The sequence below is a fragment of the Rhamphochromis sp. 'chilingali' genome (genome assembly GCF_963969265.1).
Source record: "Rhamphochromis sp. 'chilingali' genome assembly, chromosome: 1".
In the NCBI taxonomy this organism is placed as follows: domain Eukaryota; kingdom Metazoa; phylum Chordata; class Actinopteri; order Cichliformes; family Cichlidae; genus Rhamphochromis; species Rhamphochromis sp. 'chilingali'.
Genome location: NC_137929.1, coordinates 18,046,395 through 18,064,900, shown reverse-complemented (window position 1 = coordinate 18,064,900; position 18,506 = coordinate 18,046,395). Strand labels below are relative to the sequence as shown.

The following is an 18,506-nucleotide window of genomic DNA, read 5'->3' as shown; positions in this document are numbered from 1 at the left end:
CTCAAGTCTCACTGGCATACTTGGAGAGACTTGTCATGACAAATTTAAGTCACTAAAGGACTGAATCCAAAACATAAGACCTTCTTAAGCTCCTGACTGAGTTTTTACAGGTTGTTTAGACTGGTTACCTTGGCTACCAGCTGCATCTGAACCATCTTCTTGTTCACCATACTCACATTATACACTATCAGTCAAAAGTTTGGGCAACCATTTAATGGTTTTTCCTTATTTTTATGACTATTTACATTGTAGATTCTCACTGAAGGCATCAAAACTATGAATGAACACATATAGAATTATAAAGTAAACAGAAAAGTTAAAAATTACTCAAAACATTTTTTAGATTTTAGATTGTTCAAGAGAGCCACCCCTTTGATTACTGCTTTGCTCACTCTTGGCATTCTCTCAATGAGCTTCATGAGGTCGTCACCTGAAATGGTTTTCCAGCAGTCTTGAAGGAGTTCCTAGATATGCTGAGCACTTGTTGGCCCTTTTGCCTTCACTTTGCGGTCCATCTCATCCAAAACCATCTCAATTGGGTTTAGGTCAGGTGACTGTGGAGGCCAGGCCATCTGGCGCAGCTCTCCATCACTCTCCTTCTCGGTCAAATAGGCCTTATACAGCCTGGAGGTGTGTTTGGGGTCATTGTCCTGCTGAAAAATGAATGATGGTCCAGCAAAGAACCGCCACACCACCACACCTCCTGCTCCATGCTTCACAGTGGAAACCATGAATGCAGTGACCATTCGTTCACCTTTTCTGCGCCACACAAAGATATGGCAGGTGGAACCAAACTCATTAGACCAAAGCACAGATTTCCATTGGTCTAATGTCCATTGTGTTTTTTGGCTCAAACAAATCTCTTCTGCTTGATGCTTTTCCTTAGTTGTGGTTTCTTAGCAGCTGTTTGACCATAAAGGTCTGATTCACACAGTCTCCTCTGAACATGTAAAGATGTGTTTGCTACTGGAACTCTGTGTGGCATTTATCTTGGCTCTAACCTGCGGTGCAGTTAACTTGCGATTTCTGAGGCTGGTGACTCAGATGAATTTATCTTCAGCAGAAGAGGTGACTCTTGGTTTTCCTTTCCCTTTCCCTTTTTGATGGTTTTTGTGACTGCACTTGGGGACACATTCAAAGTTTTAGCAATTTTCCTCACTGACTGACCTTCAGTTCTTAAAGTAATGATGGACAGCTGTTTCTCTTTACTTAGCTGATTGCTTCTTGCCTTTTGAATTCTAACAGTTGTCGAGAGCTGTTTAGAAACCTGACTTCTGCATGACACAAGAAGCTAACACTAGCTTACACTAGCTGCAGAGGTGGCCGAGTACATTGAATAGATTCGAAGAAAGCAGGGAACAATCCACATCACTGTAAAATGCTGTCCGTCTTGTCAGCCAAGGAGGAAAGTTTAATGGATCATGGCACTGATGTTATAATGCCAATGGATGATCTGTAGGTAGAGATTGCAAGTATTCAGGGATACCACGACCATAGTCTTGCATGGCAAGCTTGCACCAGTAGATTAATTCAGAAGGCGTGCAAATCTACGAGTGTACAGGGTAGTGATGCAAGTTCAAGTTCACTCAGGTCATCAGACAAACAATCAGTTATGTTGCTGATAGAAAAACAAGTTAGCGGCATGAATTCTGGTCTCAGTATAAAACAGTTATTCATAACAGTGATGTACTGTGTAAATGGGAGAAGCTATCTGACTGGAACATTAACAAGAGCGCCAATAGAACCTCTTCAGAACCAATAAACAAAATTCAGTACCCCAGTGAAAAAGTCGCCCTAAGGGCATACATAGAGCTACACACAGCAAATGGAGTTTATCACACTGGATATATTGTGCAAGTACAAACATGAAAGAGAATATTATCCAGAACATTCTGTGACTGCTCACAAAGAGGAAGCAAGAAAACTGGCATAGTGTTATGTCTGCCTTAACACATAGTGAAATTCTGCAGAGTTGAGTGTTTCACCTCCTGACATCATCAATTAGTTTGCGATCAAAAAGAAGTACATTTGAGTACTGATAGTAGCAGAACAAATGCTTTGGTGTCATTGCTTGCCAGATGGAGGCAGCCAAAAACGCATAGTTCATGAGAGCATAGTGAAAGAGCTAATGCTATCATCAGAGGTGGGACCAAGTCATTGTTTTGCAAGTCTCAAGTAAGTCTCAAGTCTTTATCCTCAAGTCTCAAGTCAAGTCTCAAGTAATGTCAGGCAAGTCAGAGTCGAGTCTCAAGTCACTGGTGTAAAAGTCCAAGTAAAGTCACAAGTCTGAAATTTTGAATTTCAAGTCCTTTCGAGTCTTAAAAAAAAAAACGGAAAAAAGCATGTCGCAGTTATATGCTAAATGTAAATATTAGACCATGTAATTTTTAAATCTGTTTTTCTCAACACATGACAAAATAGTGAACTTAGAAAATATACACAAATTGTGAAATTGCACCTCTTTAAAATGCAGCTCAATTAAACCTAGCTCCAAGAATAATTTTCACCGACAGTTCTGAGATAAGCTGCATGTTATTCTTGGATGCGCTTGTAGGACCGGCTTTAAAATCGCATGACAAAAATATCATACACATTAAAAAAAACTGTATCACCAACGTAGCCTGGACAACATTTGCTAGTTAGATGAAGTCAGCTATCTCATCGTAGCATATTTATATGCATATTTATAATTATACGCTTCTTGGAGTGAGTGCACACACTCATGAAGTTTAGTAACTTCCGGTCACTGCAACAAGCCCAGGTACAGTTTACCGACGGATGGGTGCAGGACCTTGAAATGCACCGTGTAGAAAGTAAAGACCATCGTATGTATCATAAGTTTACCAGTCTCACAAATCGTCGTCATAAATACACATTCGTTAACCGTTTATTAATATAACCTTTGAGCTCAACGGTAATTAATTAGCAGTGGAAATAATTTCTGGTAGCATCACAGAAATGTAGCAGTGACAATAATACTGTATGCTGTAATCGCACTGGGCAATTAGTGATACAAAACAACAGTTTTATCCTGTGAATAAAAGTATATGTTTTTGTCAATGTACCATAATAACAGAAGCGAAACGCAATATTGTGTCAGGACAATTCACTATTTATGCACAATAAACACAATAAATAAAGGAGCATAGCGCGACAATTTCTGTTCAGCGCCAGACTTGCTTGTAACCAGTGGCGGCTCCTGAAAAAAATCTCAGGGGGGGCAATTTTTATGATATCGACTAAAATGACCCATTTAATGAGTACATCAAACAACACAATTTTAATTTAAATTTAAAATGAACAACCATATTCTGGCCATTTGTATAGATTTGTAAAAATGAACATGAACAGATTTTTTTTTTTTTTTTTTGAATGAATGAAAAATAACTATTGAAAACAACAACTGTAAACTGATTGGGGGGGTGGGCTAAAGAGAGAAAGAGAGAGGGATGGAGAAAGAGAGTAAATATGGTTAAGGGTTCTTATTTGTACAAGAACTTTGCTCGTCTGTCTTTCTGAGTGGCAAATTTCTCGATGACCCTGGTGTTGAAATCAGGAAGTTCTTGTGTGAGTTTTTTCTCTATGGACAGCATAGCCAGAGCGTTGAGCCGATCCTGAGCCATATTGTTTCTCAGGAAAGTTTTTATCCTCTTTAAAGTAGAGAAACACCTCTCCGATTCTGATGTTGTCATTGGTGTGGTGATGAGGATGTTAAGAAGACTTACAGTTTCGGTGAATGTGTCTTGAAGGTTGTTTTCCATCAGAACCTGATAGAGCGCCAGCGCACCACTACAACTCTGAAACTCCTCGTTGTCGTAGATCAGGGACAGTTCTGTTTTAAGTCTGGCTTTGTCCAATGAGGGATAGGCTTCCACTGTGGTTTGTAGTGCTGCATCTGGAAAATTTTTGCTGTGTTGTTGGAACAAGTCTCCTTGCAACAGAGTGGCGCTGACAAGGTGCTTGGTGAAAGAAAACCTCTCCTTGGCATGGCTCATAATGGTGTCGCACACCTATCCAATAATATATAATTGGTAAGAGTTAGATTCAGTGGTAAGACTTTGGCACATGTCTCATGTTAATCATTATTCTGAAAAAAAAAATCTGTCCATAACAAAACAAAACAGTCATGACCACTATATCAAATGACATCTGACAGCATCGTCATTAGATTTTATCTGATGATCCGATTTAAATCAGACCAAGCAGCTAGTGCTTACCTCCAGTGCCAAATGGTGTTGCCTGTCTTCCCCCAATGTTCTCCGTCTCTTTGTGGGTGGGTCTTGAACAGGTCCCCTGTACTCCTCATCCACAACCAGATTAGGAAGTGCCTCCCTGATCCAATACATAAGTTTCATTAATGGCTTCTGAAAACTGAATAGGGATATATTAACCAAACACAAACCAAACAAAGGTTGTGTTCTAATTACCGGGAATTACCGGATTTAATTAATAACCGGACCTGGTTTAATGGCTGGGGGAAAACCAGTGCAAGTAAATAAAGGCCCTGGTCATAATTTCAGGAAATAGCCTATGGTATAGGCTACATCAAATCATTACTGGGAATATACTTCATCAAATATACTTAATCAAATATTTTTCATAAAATTACTTCAAAGGCTGATATAAATCAAAATTATCTGAATTCCATTAAACATTTAAGTCACAGAACACAGAATATATGCAGAGAATTTGATAGAATCTATGCATAGATAATTAACATTTATTCTAGGTTACATATTTATGCTTTTATGCCTACCTGATAGCCTGCATGCGGCTGATGAATGTCTGGGTGATCCCTGCGATGGTGACAGAATCGATGTTTCTCTTCTGTAGGTGGTTATACAGCATGTCTACATGTGGCATTATCTTGTGAAACAAGGCCAGGAAAAAACAGAAAGCTTCGTCTTCCAGCATTCTCACGAAACCACCGGCATCTCTCTTTGTAGGGGCATCAAATCCTTCACTGTTACGGATGGTCTGAAAACACCTCACCAGATCGTCTTTATGTTCATACACTGTATTCACAGCACGACTGTTGAAGTTCCAACGGGTTGCCGATGCACTTGGAAGTCGGTGCGCCACCACCTCGTCAAGCACTGCAGTCCTCTTGCTCGATTTAGTAAAAAAAGAAGCGAATCCTGCTATGTCGGAAAAAAAGTGACTGATTTGAGGGATGTGGGAGGTTGCTTGTTGCATTACCAGGTTTAACTGATGGGCATAACAATGTACGTAGTGAGCGTTAGCATAAATGTCCTGTATCTTACGCTGCACTCCTCCAGTGGTACCCCTCATTACAGCGGCCCCATCGTAGGCCTGGGCGATCAACTTTCTCTCTTGTCCCTGGGGGAGGATGAAGCGCAGCCTCTCCGATAAGGCACTGGCTATTGCATCTGCACAAGCATTGGGTAGCTTGATGAATTCAAAAAAACGCTCTTGAATACGGTTTCGTTGGTCAATGTATCTTAGCACCATGACTAACTGACAGTGTGTAGAAATGTCAGTGGTTTCATCAGCTTGAATGGCTAAAAACTTCGCTGCCTTTACTTCTTCCACGATCCTTTCTCTCAGAACTGCCAACATGCAATCCAGGATCTCGTTCTGGACTGTTTTCGAGGTGCCTTTAAATACAGTAGCATTTTCAAGGTGTTGCCTCAAGTCGTGATCAATTGATGCCATCAAGTCGACTAAACCTCTAAAAATCCCTGGATTGTCTGAGGAATCACTTTCATCATGTCCCCGCATTGCTAGCTCAAAAGCACCACAAAACTTAATACAATCGATGATTTTAGATAAAATATGACGGTTTTTATCTACCTCTTCGTTGTGCCTTCTTAAAGCAATCCGATGTCCATCATCTAGCTGCGCCGCTATGCTAGTTTTCCCTAGCACAGCTAGCTTTACACTGTTGTCCATATGAACTCGTGAGCTTTCATGTTTCTTGATTCGTTCGGAGAGGTGCTTTAAGTCGGTTTGTCCAGATTGTGTCCACGTCAAATCACACTTGTCACTTTTGAACAGTATGCACGGGAAACAAAAAAGTGCATTAGCTGTTCCACAGCCTGTCAGCCACGACTTGCGCTGGAACCAACTCCGACAAAAAGTCCTGTTGTATGCTTTTGACTTCTCCTTCGTTGCCTGGGTTAGTTGAATTTCGGGCTTGTCAGGTCCCAACTCTTTAACTTGCAGTTTTTCTGCCATTGTCCTTCTGGCAAAAGGGTAGGTTAGAAGCGATCTAACCGAATTTGGGGGAGGCTGTGCCTCAACCGTTAACAATACCGCTGCCATCGTCTCTCTCTGACCTTATAGCTCACTTAGGCTACTGACTGAGGTAAAATTCTAGAACAGCAAATCTTCGCGCGTTTTCTGCAGGGGCGCAATTTTAAGCGCCCCCAAACCATTTAATTCAGCGACGCTGATAGGTCAAATATTTATTATTTTCCCCTGGCAACCATTTAATGATAGGCTATTTCGCTGCATATCAAGGGCGCTTTGACGAGCGCCCCAGAAGAAGAAAAACACCGTTTGTTGGTTGAACTTTAATGAGTCAGCTGGTGAAAATGTTAAAATACGCCTGGCTGTATATGGGCACACACATAGTAAAACTATCATTGATGAATTTTTTAAAAATATATATTTTTACTCCTCCACATTTGGGGGGGCGGAGCCCGAGCGCCCCCTATGGGCCAGCCGCCACTGCTTGTAACCTATATCACCAATTATGTTAAGAAAAATGACGCATTAACTACAACAGCAGACTGACCTGTGTGGAAATGCTTGGAGCAGACTAACCTGTGAGCTGGTGTTCTGGGACGTTATAATTGGTCTTTGAATGGCTGCAATCCAGTCGCCTCTTTATTACTTCGGAAACATGGCTCGAACAATTTCTCTTCAACGACGTAATCCGATAACAACCGATCTCTTTACCCGTCGGCTTCCCGTGGCTGTCATGCGACCGGCTATTGCAGTTAATAATACAACAGCTTCTTGACATTTTTGTGTTTCTTTTTTATCGCTGTATAACTGATTTTAATTGAAAGCCTGCGTGCGCTAGTACCGCTTGCCACGAGTTCCCAGAATCCTTTGCGGTTCTACCCGTGAATGACGTTACATTTTCAATCTCTATATAATATGCGTGTTAAATTTTATATTTGGGGTAAAATATCAAGTCTTTTCAAGTAAACCGGTTCAAGTCCAATTCAAGTCCCAAGTCATTGGTGTAAAAGTCCAAGTCAAGTCACAAGTCTTAGAACATTTTTTCAAGTCAAGTCTAAAGTCATAAAATTAATGACTCGAGTCTGACTCAAGTCCAAGTCATGTGACTCGAGTCCACACCTCTGGCTATCATTGCTGAGGCACAACTTCGGATCATCCGCTCATGTGGGAGTGTCACTGGAAAATGTGGTGAATACACAGCAAAGAGTTGAAAAGGACAGAGCAGCTTGTTGGTTTCACAATAAAAGGCACTGAACTCTTATTATCAATAGGAGTGAATTATTAATGGCAAGTAGTGTGTTGCAAGGTTGAGAAAATAACAAAATCACTAATAGCTGTTGAAAGCAGTTTAGGATGTACATTGCTTGGACCACTTTCAGCATCAAGTGTCACTGAGACAACTGGCAAACAGCCTGACTGTGAAATACTACATGCCACATTATGAGATAAATTAAGAGTGGTGTTTGATGCATCATTCTGATGTTTTAGGAGCATTACAATACAATATAAAGTATTCTGATTACCGCCCATTTAAACGGTAACTGTAACAGAATACAGTTACTCATATTTTGTATTTTAAATCCATAATGCCGGTACATATATTCCGCTACTCCCCAACACTGGATTCCAGTGACAGTGCTGCTGCCTCAACATTGTGACTCAATTACAAAGTTTCACAAATCCAGAGCTGTGGTCACACTGTGCTAGCAAAAGCAATCCTGCTGAGCTAAACACCACATGACAGTGTTCAGAACCTTATTCAAAGTAAGCTGTGGTGGAATACATGTTTCACTGATGAAGTTAAAAAGGATTGATGTGTTCAAGATGAGGTGAACTCTGAGCTAAGATCTACCTTGTAGGCTACAGTATAGCTTACCAGCACTGAATGAGCTGAACCACAGCTAGACCTAGAGAAGTACAGAAGGTTAAAAACAGTACTGAGAATAACTATGGGTTAAAAGGCTCATGGTCAATTCCCACTGTAGTCAAACAATAAAGGGAGCACTAATTCCAGAGTAGCTCACCATGGCAGATGTTTTTTAGAGGAAAGTTACCCAAGAACATAATTTCAGCAAAGGAAATCTTAAACCTGAAATACGAGCAAGATGTCAAGAGAGACTCAACAATCAAAGATTTGAAGCCATTATTACATAAACACAGATAGTGGGAGACAGGCTGCAGTATCCTGATTTTAGTTTGAGCTAGTGGTACTGCCTACCAGTAATAGATACTCTCAGCTTCTTATTCAGTAGTGTATTGTGTGATGGGGTCAGAGATACTCTTTTGCAAGTGAGGGAGATGTACTGGTTGTTAAGGGGCAGATGGTTAGTGTCATGTTGTTAGAGTTGCAGGTGAATGAAGGTGAAACTAGCATAGCAAGTCACATCTCCATTACCGAGCGACAATGCCAAAACGTTTGCTTGAGCAGACCAAGTTTTATGATTTAAGTTTTTGGAAGTCAATTAAAGAATCAGAGATTACAAGATTTTTCAGTGATAACAGGATCACCTAGAAATTTATTGTCATGCATGCTGCTTTGTGGGGCTGCTTGTGGGAAAGACTTTTGGGGTCTATAAAACAAGTCTAAAGAGGGTCCTACGGAGGGCTTCACTAAACTTTGAGGAGTTAAATGGTAAATGGTATTTGTATAGCGCTTTACTAGTCCCTAAGGACCCCAAAGGGTTTTACACATCCAGTCATCCACACACATTCACACACACTGGTGATGGCAAGCCACAGCCACCCTGGGGCGCACTGACAGAGGCGAGGCTGCCGGACACTGGCGCCACCGGGCCTTCTGACCACCACCAGTAGGCAATGGGTGAAGTGTCTTGCCCAAGGAACAAGGCGAACTCCCAACTCTTAAGCCATGATCGCCCCTGATAGGATAGGATCCCCTGAGTTCGCTGATAGGAGGAAAGGCAGTTTTAAATCCCAGACCTCTGTTCTTTGTATACAGTGAAGCGTCAGAGCTCCAGTTACTTATACCCTCTCATTTCCTGGTTGGTGGGAGACTAATTTCTCTTCTGCCATCTCAGGTGACCAGCAAAAGCCAGGAGGACATGGGTCCAAGATGGGGGTGGAACTGCTGGTGGAAAAACTTCTTGATGGATGTAAAATCTAGTCACAAGTATGAAACTCCTACGCCTACTCTGGTGAATATAGGAGATGTTGTCCTAATTGGACAAGATAACCTACCCAGGCAAACTTGTAAAAAGGGCAGGATAATGGAGTTGTTTCTAGGGAAAGATGGGTGCATTTATTGATTTAATGTTCACATTTCTACAGAAAGTGTGCCGTCCCTTGGGCTGTATCGCTGGATTAAAAACATTCTGCCAAGGTTGACAGAATGTTTTTAATCCAACAAAACTGCCCAAGGGACTGCCAGCCATCACAGCTTTGCTCAAGTTAATCAAACAAAGGAAGTTAAATGATAACTGGGAATCGACTGGTCTGGAGCAAATATACAGCGTATGGGCAATATTAAAACATCGTCAGTGCCACAAGTTAACACTTTCAGTATGTGACTGTTATCTATGATAGTGCATGGTACAAGTGCATGGAACGACTCAGCAATGTTAGTTCCAAGAGTAATCTAAGATACACAACATAAAATCCAAGCCAAGGGAGCAATAGAACTGCAGAGATAGCAAGGAAATTAACAAAGAAGCTGCTATAAGGAAGAGCAAAGTAAGATGAACTACTCGAGGCTGACTTTGATTAAATGCAGATCATTAGGCTGAGGCTTCTTATTTGAGCCATGTTTGATGAGAAAGTTGTGCAGAAACACTAGGAAAAGCTCCCAGTTTGGGCAGCTAGTCTGTCCGGGAACCTCCTCAACCTCAGTGGTTGAAGGAGTCACCAATTCACTTGCCATGTGGGACCTTAGCGATTGTCAGGGCTCTGTGATTCAAGTTTAATGACGTGTATGATTTGCTGGCGTTTTGGCTTAGTGGTTGTGTAAATAAACCAGAGAGATAGCATGATTATAGCTGTGTTTGAAAGCAGAACTTGCATTTTCCTGGGCAAATACAACAGCTGTCTGTACATGATAAGAACTGGAAGTGAGCCACTCTTTGTTGGAAATATTTTTCTGGCTATGTGAGGCTTGAGTCCAGGCTAGATAAAAGAGCCAGCCCCCAAAGCTTTAGATCCTCGGCTTATGCCCTGCTGGTCTCAAGAGAGCAGTAGTTACTGCAGTCATTATTTAAGTCCTTATAAACACTAAAGACCTAGAAATGTCCTTCAGGTGCTCCAAAACCTATAAAGTCAAATCATATTCACCCTCGTGTATGTCAAAAAGAAACAACACAGACATACTTTGAAAGTCTTTACCTCTGTAGCATTTTCCATCAAGACCTCAAGCTGGTTTTACTGATTTGTGGAGCGAGCCCAGGCTGCTCTTAGCATGACATGCCAATTACACGGCTGTAACCTTTTGGTATGTGAACACCATCAAACCTGCAGGAGCTGCTTTGGGGCTCTTTAGGGTCAAGTCTTAACGCACATGTATATGTCTAAATACATTTGACATTGTTGTTTTGTAGTTTTCTCTTTTGTTCTATCGGGACTGATTCAAAAGGCAGAAGGAGAAGAGTAATCTTTATTTAAATAGAATTAAAAGAGATTGAAGATAATTTAGAGTATTAGATCCAAGTTCTCAGTTAGTTTTTAACAATATATATATATATATATATATATATATATATATATATATATATATATATATATATGTGTATGTATATATATATATATATGTGTGTATATATATATATATATATATATATATATATATATATATATATATATATATATATATATATATATATGAAAGAAATACCACTGTACTTTGGGGAAATACCACATATCAATCAATATATTCCTATATTTTCTCAATACAATGGCAGTAGGAAACATGGTTTTAATCAAACTTCAATAGCACTGTCAATATGCTATTTAAGAGCATAATGACAGTGCTATTATTATTGTTATTATTTTTTTTGACCTTCAGATTAATTTGTGACAATATATTTTATTTATTAGGCAGCAAAATGAATTCACATTTTATACCCAAATTTAAACTGGTACACTGGACTTCTCTGAGATGTCAGAAAGTATAACACTCAACCACAAATTTTTCTGTTTATTAATGCAAGTAACTGTATTTTGGCATCTAAGCAGTAAATCTGAAAAGTCACAGATAACAAAAATTACAAGGACTGTTTAAGGCAGTGGTTGCATAAATCATACCTTATGCAGTCAGCTGAACACTGAATGTAGCTGGGTTACAGTTACAGTGCTTCACCTGCCTAGACCACCAATTGACAAGAAAGTCGACCCATTGCCATATTATACAATAAGGTCTGGTATGGTCTCGTTTTAAATCCACCTCAAAGACTTGCAATGCCTAGAAACATCAGATTCAGATATGGGCCTTACTATTATCCTGTAAAGTTTGAAATTTCAAAAGTCATGGGAACCAGCTTTGGATATGAGTCAAAAATATTTTCTATGTTATAAAGATTGCATTTGCAGTCCCCAGTAGTTTTGGAAAAGGGCCAAAAACACATTTTGAATTAGCAAAGCACAGTGTAAGGCCAAAAGCATAATTCTGCCAGCTGCAGCTGGCACTGAAACACTGGTGATGAGGTAGGTTAGGATTTCCCAGGAACAAGTTAGCAGAGATGGTGAGAAATAATCATACAAATATTCTCCACTTAAGCAAAATCCTTAGCATCTGAAGAGTATTTACTTCAGCTGTTGGCTCCATGAAACTGTATAACAGCTATAATCCCATCAATTCATCACACATGTGCTCAGCCTAGAAAGCTCTGTGCTTATGATCAAATGGCTGAAAGGTTACACCCATATGCAATGCAATATGCACAACTTTTTGTTTAATGATAAAATGAAAAGATCAGACAAATTTGAAAAGCAGTTCTACATAATACACAGAATGCTGTGTCGCAAGTTAAATGGTGTTAGATACAAAGTCAGTTTTTCATTGTACATCTGATTTAACATTTCTCTTTAGAACCACACCAGTTTTGCATGTAGGTCATGTAATAGTTTGTGTTCCAGTTGTGCTATAGCCAGCCAGAAGTACATTTTTATACGAAAAGGTCTGGTATTTTATGCTTGCAGGGAAGTACCATTTTTTCGTCCAACCATATCCCAGAAATCCCTTCATCCCAATCAATTTGCTACAAATATTCACTTGGACTGGTAGAGTAGTGCAGTGGTTTGTACTGTCACCTCTTCAAATCCACTTCCAGTTCCGTCACAATTAATATGATTGTGAGTTCCGTCACAATCATATTAAAGACATGTTATGGTTAGTTGCATGTTGCTTGTTAAGGTTAATTGTGACGCTACGGCCAAATGAACAGAATCGCTTTTGGAGATTTACTTACCTGGATGATTGAGCATGCATCAAGACATCTACAGTAGTGAAAGCCTAGCGATCTGAACAGACTATAATAGTGAACAGTGTACGCACTATGACAGAGACTATGCTATGCCAGTGTCCTAAAACTATAGCAGTAACCAGTGTGAGCATACGGTGAATGATTAGAATAAATGACAGTCATGATTGTGGTCATTGGGAGGGATAGGGGGGAGGAGCAGTGTAGACGGGTTAAGTTGAGTGTGAATGGAAAGGTTCAGTGGGGGACTGAGTTCAGTAGGGTGACAGCAGTTGGGAAGAAGCTGTTCCTAATCCTGCTGGTTTTAGTCTGTGAGGTCCTGTAGCGCCTTCTAGAGGGGAGGAGCTGGAAGACTTCATTGGCAGGATGAGAGGAATCCCTGAGAATGATGCGTGCTCGGCATAGACATCTCTTCTTGTAGACATCCTCAATGGCAGGAAAGTGGAGTCACTGTGATGTGTTAGGCAGTTTTCACCACCTGCCGGAGTGCTTTGTGGTCAGCGACAGAGCAATTACCATACCAGACTGTGACATGCTCTCAATGCTCTCTATCGCACAGCGGTAGACATTACCCAGTATGTCAGTTGTTCTTCTTCAATGTCCTCAAGAAGAAGAGGCACCGATGGGTCTTCTTGACCAGGCTGGAGGTGTTAGTTGACCAGGACAGATTCTTAGAGATCTGGGGGTTCTGAAGAACTTGAAGCTGGGAACCTATTCAACAGCTCTGCTATTTATGTACCTGAGAAGAGAAGTACAAACTTACTGAAACTACATAGCAATAATAAGTGATTACTATTTAAGCCATTGTCTGCTGAGTGTACATTATTGAAGTATACTGGAATGAAGCAATTATGAAGCAAACTGCTTTCATTTAAGGTGGAGTGTAGCATACTAAGGGAATTCAGATATAATAATTTATAGGACATATTACAATAACACTTTGTGTTTTCACTTATTTTTTAAGTATATAAAGAAAGTGTTTATGTCACTTTGGAAACTTATGTCAAGCCTCCTCTGTTGTGATGTTTTCAATTGTTGAGTAACTGATTGTGTGGAGGCATATGACTGGGACATTCTTGGAAGTTCTGCACGTGGAAAATCTGTGTTTTGAGTTAGAACTCATAAACGATTCTATAAAACTCCTGCAGGTCCAAGTTTTTGCAAAGTAGCATTAAAAGTCAAATAAATCACCCATCTAAAAAAAATGAATTCCCTTGCACACCAAAATTAGGAGTTTATATTTGCATTTAGTATAGTATCTGTTCTTCATTTATCAGATGAAGTACAGGGTGACCTGCTGCCAAGTTGGCTGCAGGTCACCCTTTGCTACAAATCATAGTTTACTGTCTGGTCTTTGGTCTGTTATTTTTGCCTCCCATTACCCATCAACTTCTTTTCACTGGACTTCTCAACATTACCCTGCCCTTGCAGGCCTATAAGCCCTCTTCTGCTTTGGATAATAACATATTGGTGTAAAATTTTCAGTACAGAGATCCTCTCTGTGAAAAGTCACCCTATTGGGGTGTGTAGGGCTACTGTGGTTAATATATGACAATTTATCTCTTTTTTCTTTTTTCCTTTAGATATCAGATCCACACAGGCCTTCAGCATTCTGTCATCCGAGCTGCTCAGCCCAACTGCCTACCCCTGGAAAATATCACTCTGCCCCAGAAGCTAAAGAACGCAGGCTACTCCACCCACATGGTAGGGAAGTGGCACCTGGGCTTCTACAAACGTGGATGCCTTCCTACCCAGCGTGGCTTTGACACGTTCTTTGGCTCCCTGCTAGGAAGTGGGGACTACTACAGTCATTACAAATGCCAAGGCCCTAGCATGTGTGGCTATGATCTGTATGAAGGGGAAGAAGCAGCTTGGGAACAGGACCGCGGCTTGTACTCTACTGTGATGTTTACACAAAAGGCTGTCAGTATTTTAGCAAATCACAACCCTCGTAAGCAACCTTTGTTTCTGTACTTGGCTTACCAGGCGGTTCATTCCCCACTGCAAGTTCCTGCTCGCTACCTCGAGCGATACAAGGGCATCCCAAACCCGTACCGTCGTAAATATGCTGCCATGGTTTCCTGCCTGGATGAAGCCATTCATAACCTCACATTAGCACTAAAACACTATGGTTATTATGACAACACAGTTATAGTGTACTCTTCTGACAATGGGGGCCAGCCTTTAGCAGGAGGAAGTAACTGGCCCTTGAGGGGTAGTAAGGCCACATACTGGGAAGGGGGGATCAAGGCAGTGGGCTTTGTTCACAGTCCCTTGTTAATGAACAAAGGAACAAAATGTCGATCTTTGATCCATATTACTGACTGGTTCCCTACACTGGTAACCCTAGGTGAGGGAACTTTAGATGAAGATCTGAATCTGGATGGGTATGACGTCTGGGAAACTATTAGTGAAGGCCGCCCATCACCTCGTCATGACATTCTCCATAATATTGACCCAATTTACATCAAAGCCAAAAATGGATCGTGGAAGGCTGGGTACGGCCTATGGAACACAGCTATTCAGGCTGCACTCCGAGTTGGCCACTGGAAGCTACTAACAGGTGTGCCTGGTTACAGTGACTGGGTGCCCCCACAAACTTTTTTGAATCAGCGGCTAACCACTCGCTTGCATAATGAACGTGTCCGCTGGGACCGAGGTAAGTCCATCTGGCTGTTCAACATTACAGCGGACCCCTATGAGAGAGTGGACTTGTCTCAGCGCTACCCGCATATAGTAAAGAAGATGCTAATGCGGCTAGCTCAGTACAACAAGACTGCTGTGCCGGTGTGCTACCCAACTAAAGACCTGCGTTCTAATCCTCAGTACAACGGTGGGGTGTGGGGACCCTGGCACAAAGACATGAGGGAGCAGCAGGAAGAGGATGAGATGTATAATAACTTGTTCACCAACCATCTCGGTAAAAAAAGATGGGAAAAAAAATCAAAGAACACAAAGTTGAGAAGAGAGTAGAAGAGTAGCACATTACATACCACGTTTGTGAATGCCTTAAGTTATATTTACTCAGGGATTAATGCTTACTCTTACAGGATTGTGCTGTCAGACATTCTAATTCCAGGTAGTTTTAACTTGACTCCAGAAAATACTGTATGAACAAAATGCAGATGGACATTTTCAGAGTTCCTCGAGAGAACAATTAAAAGATCAGTTGTTCAAACACTACTGCTATGCCCAGACAAAACTAAGACCTCATGTAAGTGACAAGGGCATTTAAAGAATGTTTATTTTTCTAGATTCTGTTGCATGCTTGACCTGTTGTCAGATTTTTCTTATAGATTGACGTTTCACTTAGAGTAGAAAACAAATTTCACTAGACAGTTGCCATATATGTTTGGTGACAGACAGATAAAATAAAACATAGTTCTATTGTGTTGTTGATTGTAGCACTAAGGTACTGTGGAAACAGATGTGCAAGTAGATGTGTGTTGTTTTTTATAAGCATAGCCAGTGTGAACTTTAAGATAATAGCATTTGTTCCCTTATTCTTAGATGATATCTGGTTGAGCACAAACCAAACTGAATGTGAGACAAATAAACAAAATAAAAGCCCTAGACACAACATTTCAAGTTCTGTTTTACTTGCATTTTACTATATCCTGATTTTGTTTATTCTGCTAACAACTACGTTTGTAATTTGAAAACCTTGTGTATGTTTTTCATGTTTAGAAACTGAAAGGCAGCTTCTGGGTATAGTTATTTATAGAAAATACAGTAATTTTGGCTTTTACAGGTGAGTAAAAAGTGAATTGCTTTTGTGGAGTCCTTAAAAAATCTCTCCCTCATCACTTAGAGTGTACTGTACAAGAAGTTGGGATCGAAGAAAAACGAAGAATGCAGCTATTTATATGAAGTGAACACACATACATACAACCTTTACAGCAATATTTTCTTATACATCTGTTGCTTGGCACCCATGGAAACAGTTGGAAGTCTTACGACTGACTTGAGCTGATTGCAAGCTTTGCCAGTATATGATTGATCAAACTTTTATGAGCCACTTAACTATTTTAATAACAAAAAATGGCCTCGAAGTACACCACTTCCTAGAAGATCCTCTGTTAACCAGATGCATGGATCTGGTACAATCTGAGGGATCAAAATAGGGCTTCCCCCAAGAAAGGCTGCCAGGTTGCTTTGCACATCCCCCTCTCTCTGCAAGCGCCAACTTGTGACCTCAGACTAACTCAATTTTTACAGCAGCATTTGTGTACACAGCTTATGCTGATATGAGCATGGTTCTTTTGATTCTTAATCCCCATAAATGTGAAGAAGGTGAGGTCAGTTTCAGTTTATGATACTGGCTCATTCACAGTCATTTATGTCTACAGGCAGATTGTACCCATGGGAACAGAATTTACCTGGCTAAGCTCAAATTTATTTCTCACCATAAAACGCAGGTGATGGCATCTCGAGTATCTCGAGCTACAGCTGAGAGTATAGAAAATCAGATTCTTATTTTCTCTGCAAAATTTCCCCTCCTGTGGGCCATGGGAACACTTAAACCCTGGATTCTCTTGGAATTCACATTTGCTTTCACTTATGGGCATTAGCATCCCGCTTATGGGAAAAAGAGCTGTAACTAAGCTATAAGGCAACACATCAAGCTGCTATCTCACTTTAAAAATGCCCATCAGTGCTCATTGGGAATGATAGGAGAAAATAAACCTTATGGATGGCAAAACCACAAGGCTTTGATCTGGCTGGAGTGTGGCAGGCAATTTTGCCTTATTGTGATGGTTTCCTTTCAGTCATGGCACTGTGTGAAACACATGGTTTAGGTTCTCGTATGCTTGATTGAGGTTCAAATTAGCTGAATTATGTGTAGCCAACTGGAGCTAGCTGACCACACGGCTGCCAAGAGCTACATGTGAAATACTATGATGCAGCCAGGCTTACATTCCCAAAGACATGAAATGAATGAATGTAATGAAAAAGAAGACAGATATCAAGCAGCTGTTAACCAAAAGAATCAGGATTAACACAAAATTTATGAACAATCTTGTTACCACTGCCCCATGTTTTCACTTAGACACCCAAATAACTCTGGAAAAAAAAGAGTAGCTAAAGAATGTGGTTTTAGAGGTTGCTAAAAATAAAGCAAAGAGTTACTGTGCTTGTCTTACATGAGGATAAACCAGTAATATCATCTGGAGGCTAAATGAAGTAATTTGTGTACACAGGTTTTATTCTAACTGCTTTTTTTGCCAGGTGATCATTTTACAGCTGTTATTTTGTTCAGCCTCCTTGTGGAAGACATTCTTCAGTCCAGCTATTTATTATTTATGATTCATTTATTTTGATAGTCCACCACCAAACTATGCCATATAAAGCTGTTTTATTATTTAGTTGGCTCTGCTTTGTTCATCAGGGCCTTGTTTTCAAACGTTTCAGAAAAAACTATAACATTAAAGGAATCTACATGGAAATGGGTTGCCATCTTTATTTTATTTGGAGTGTGGTCTTATGTTCAGGTTCAAGGTTTCAAGGTTCTTTATTTGTCACATGCATAGTTATACAAGTATAACACACAGTGAAATGTAGCGACACACAGTGAAATGTAGTGAAATGAAATGTAAATTAAATATGAGCCACGCACACCCACACCCATGCAGAATACTTTCCATTAATTACAGCTGAGCTCACCTGTGCATACCTGTTTGAAAATATTCCTGTTCTTGTTGCCACAAAGACTTTCTTTAGAGTTTAAGTCTGAGTTCGCCAGAATTAATCTGAACAAATTTTAGCTATAGGATCACATGAGGTCTGAACATGGTTACTCCAAATAGAAAAGGGATTCTGAAATCAGACTGGATTACATTCTACAGTCTGGGTTTTGCTTCTAATTAA

The 18,506-nt window shown here is 40.3% G+C and overlaps 2 protein-coding genes across 3 annotated transcripts in view; one reads left to right on the top strand and one right to left on the bottom strand.

The window, feature by feature from the left end:
- Nucleotides 1-7,256, bottom strand: part of LOC308393174 (zinc finger MYM-type protein 1-like) — a 188,599-nt gene extending 181,343 nt beyond the window's left edge. The window contains exons 1-3 of the mRNA XM_080876711.1: nt 4,757-7,256; nt 4,218-4,332; nt 3,188-4,010 (exon numbers count right to left, since the gene is read on the bottom strand). Of these exons, the coding sequence (XP_080732837.1) occupies nt 3,483-4,010; nt 4,218-4,332; nt 4,757-6,285 (2,172 nt within the window). The 5' untranslated portion in view covers nt 6,286-7,256 and the 3' untranslated portion in view covers nt 3,188-3,482. The remainder of the gene's footprint in view (nt 1-3,187; nt 4,011-4,217; nt 4,333-4,756) is intronic.
- arsj (arylsulfatase family, member J) overlaps nt 1-16,233 on the top strand; it is a 35,386-nt gene extending 19,153 nt beyond the window's left edge. For both annotated transcript variants that reach the window (XM_080876724.1, XM_080876723.1), the window contains exon 2: nt 14,222-16,233. In XM_080876724.1, the coding sequence (XP_080732850.1) occupies nt 14,222-15,611 (1,390 nt within the window). In that variant the 3' untranslated portion in view covers nt 15,612-16,233. The remainder of the gene's footprint in view (nt 1-14,221) is intronic.
- The last annotated feature ends 2,273 nt before the right edge of the window (nt 16,234-18,506 follow it).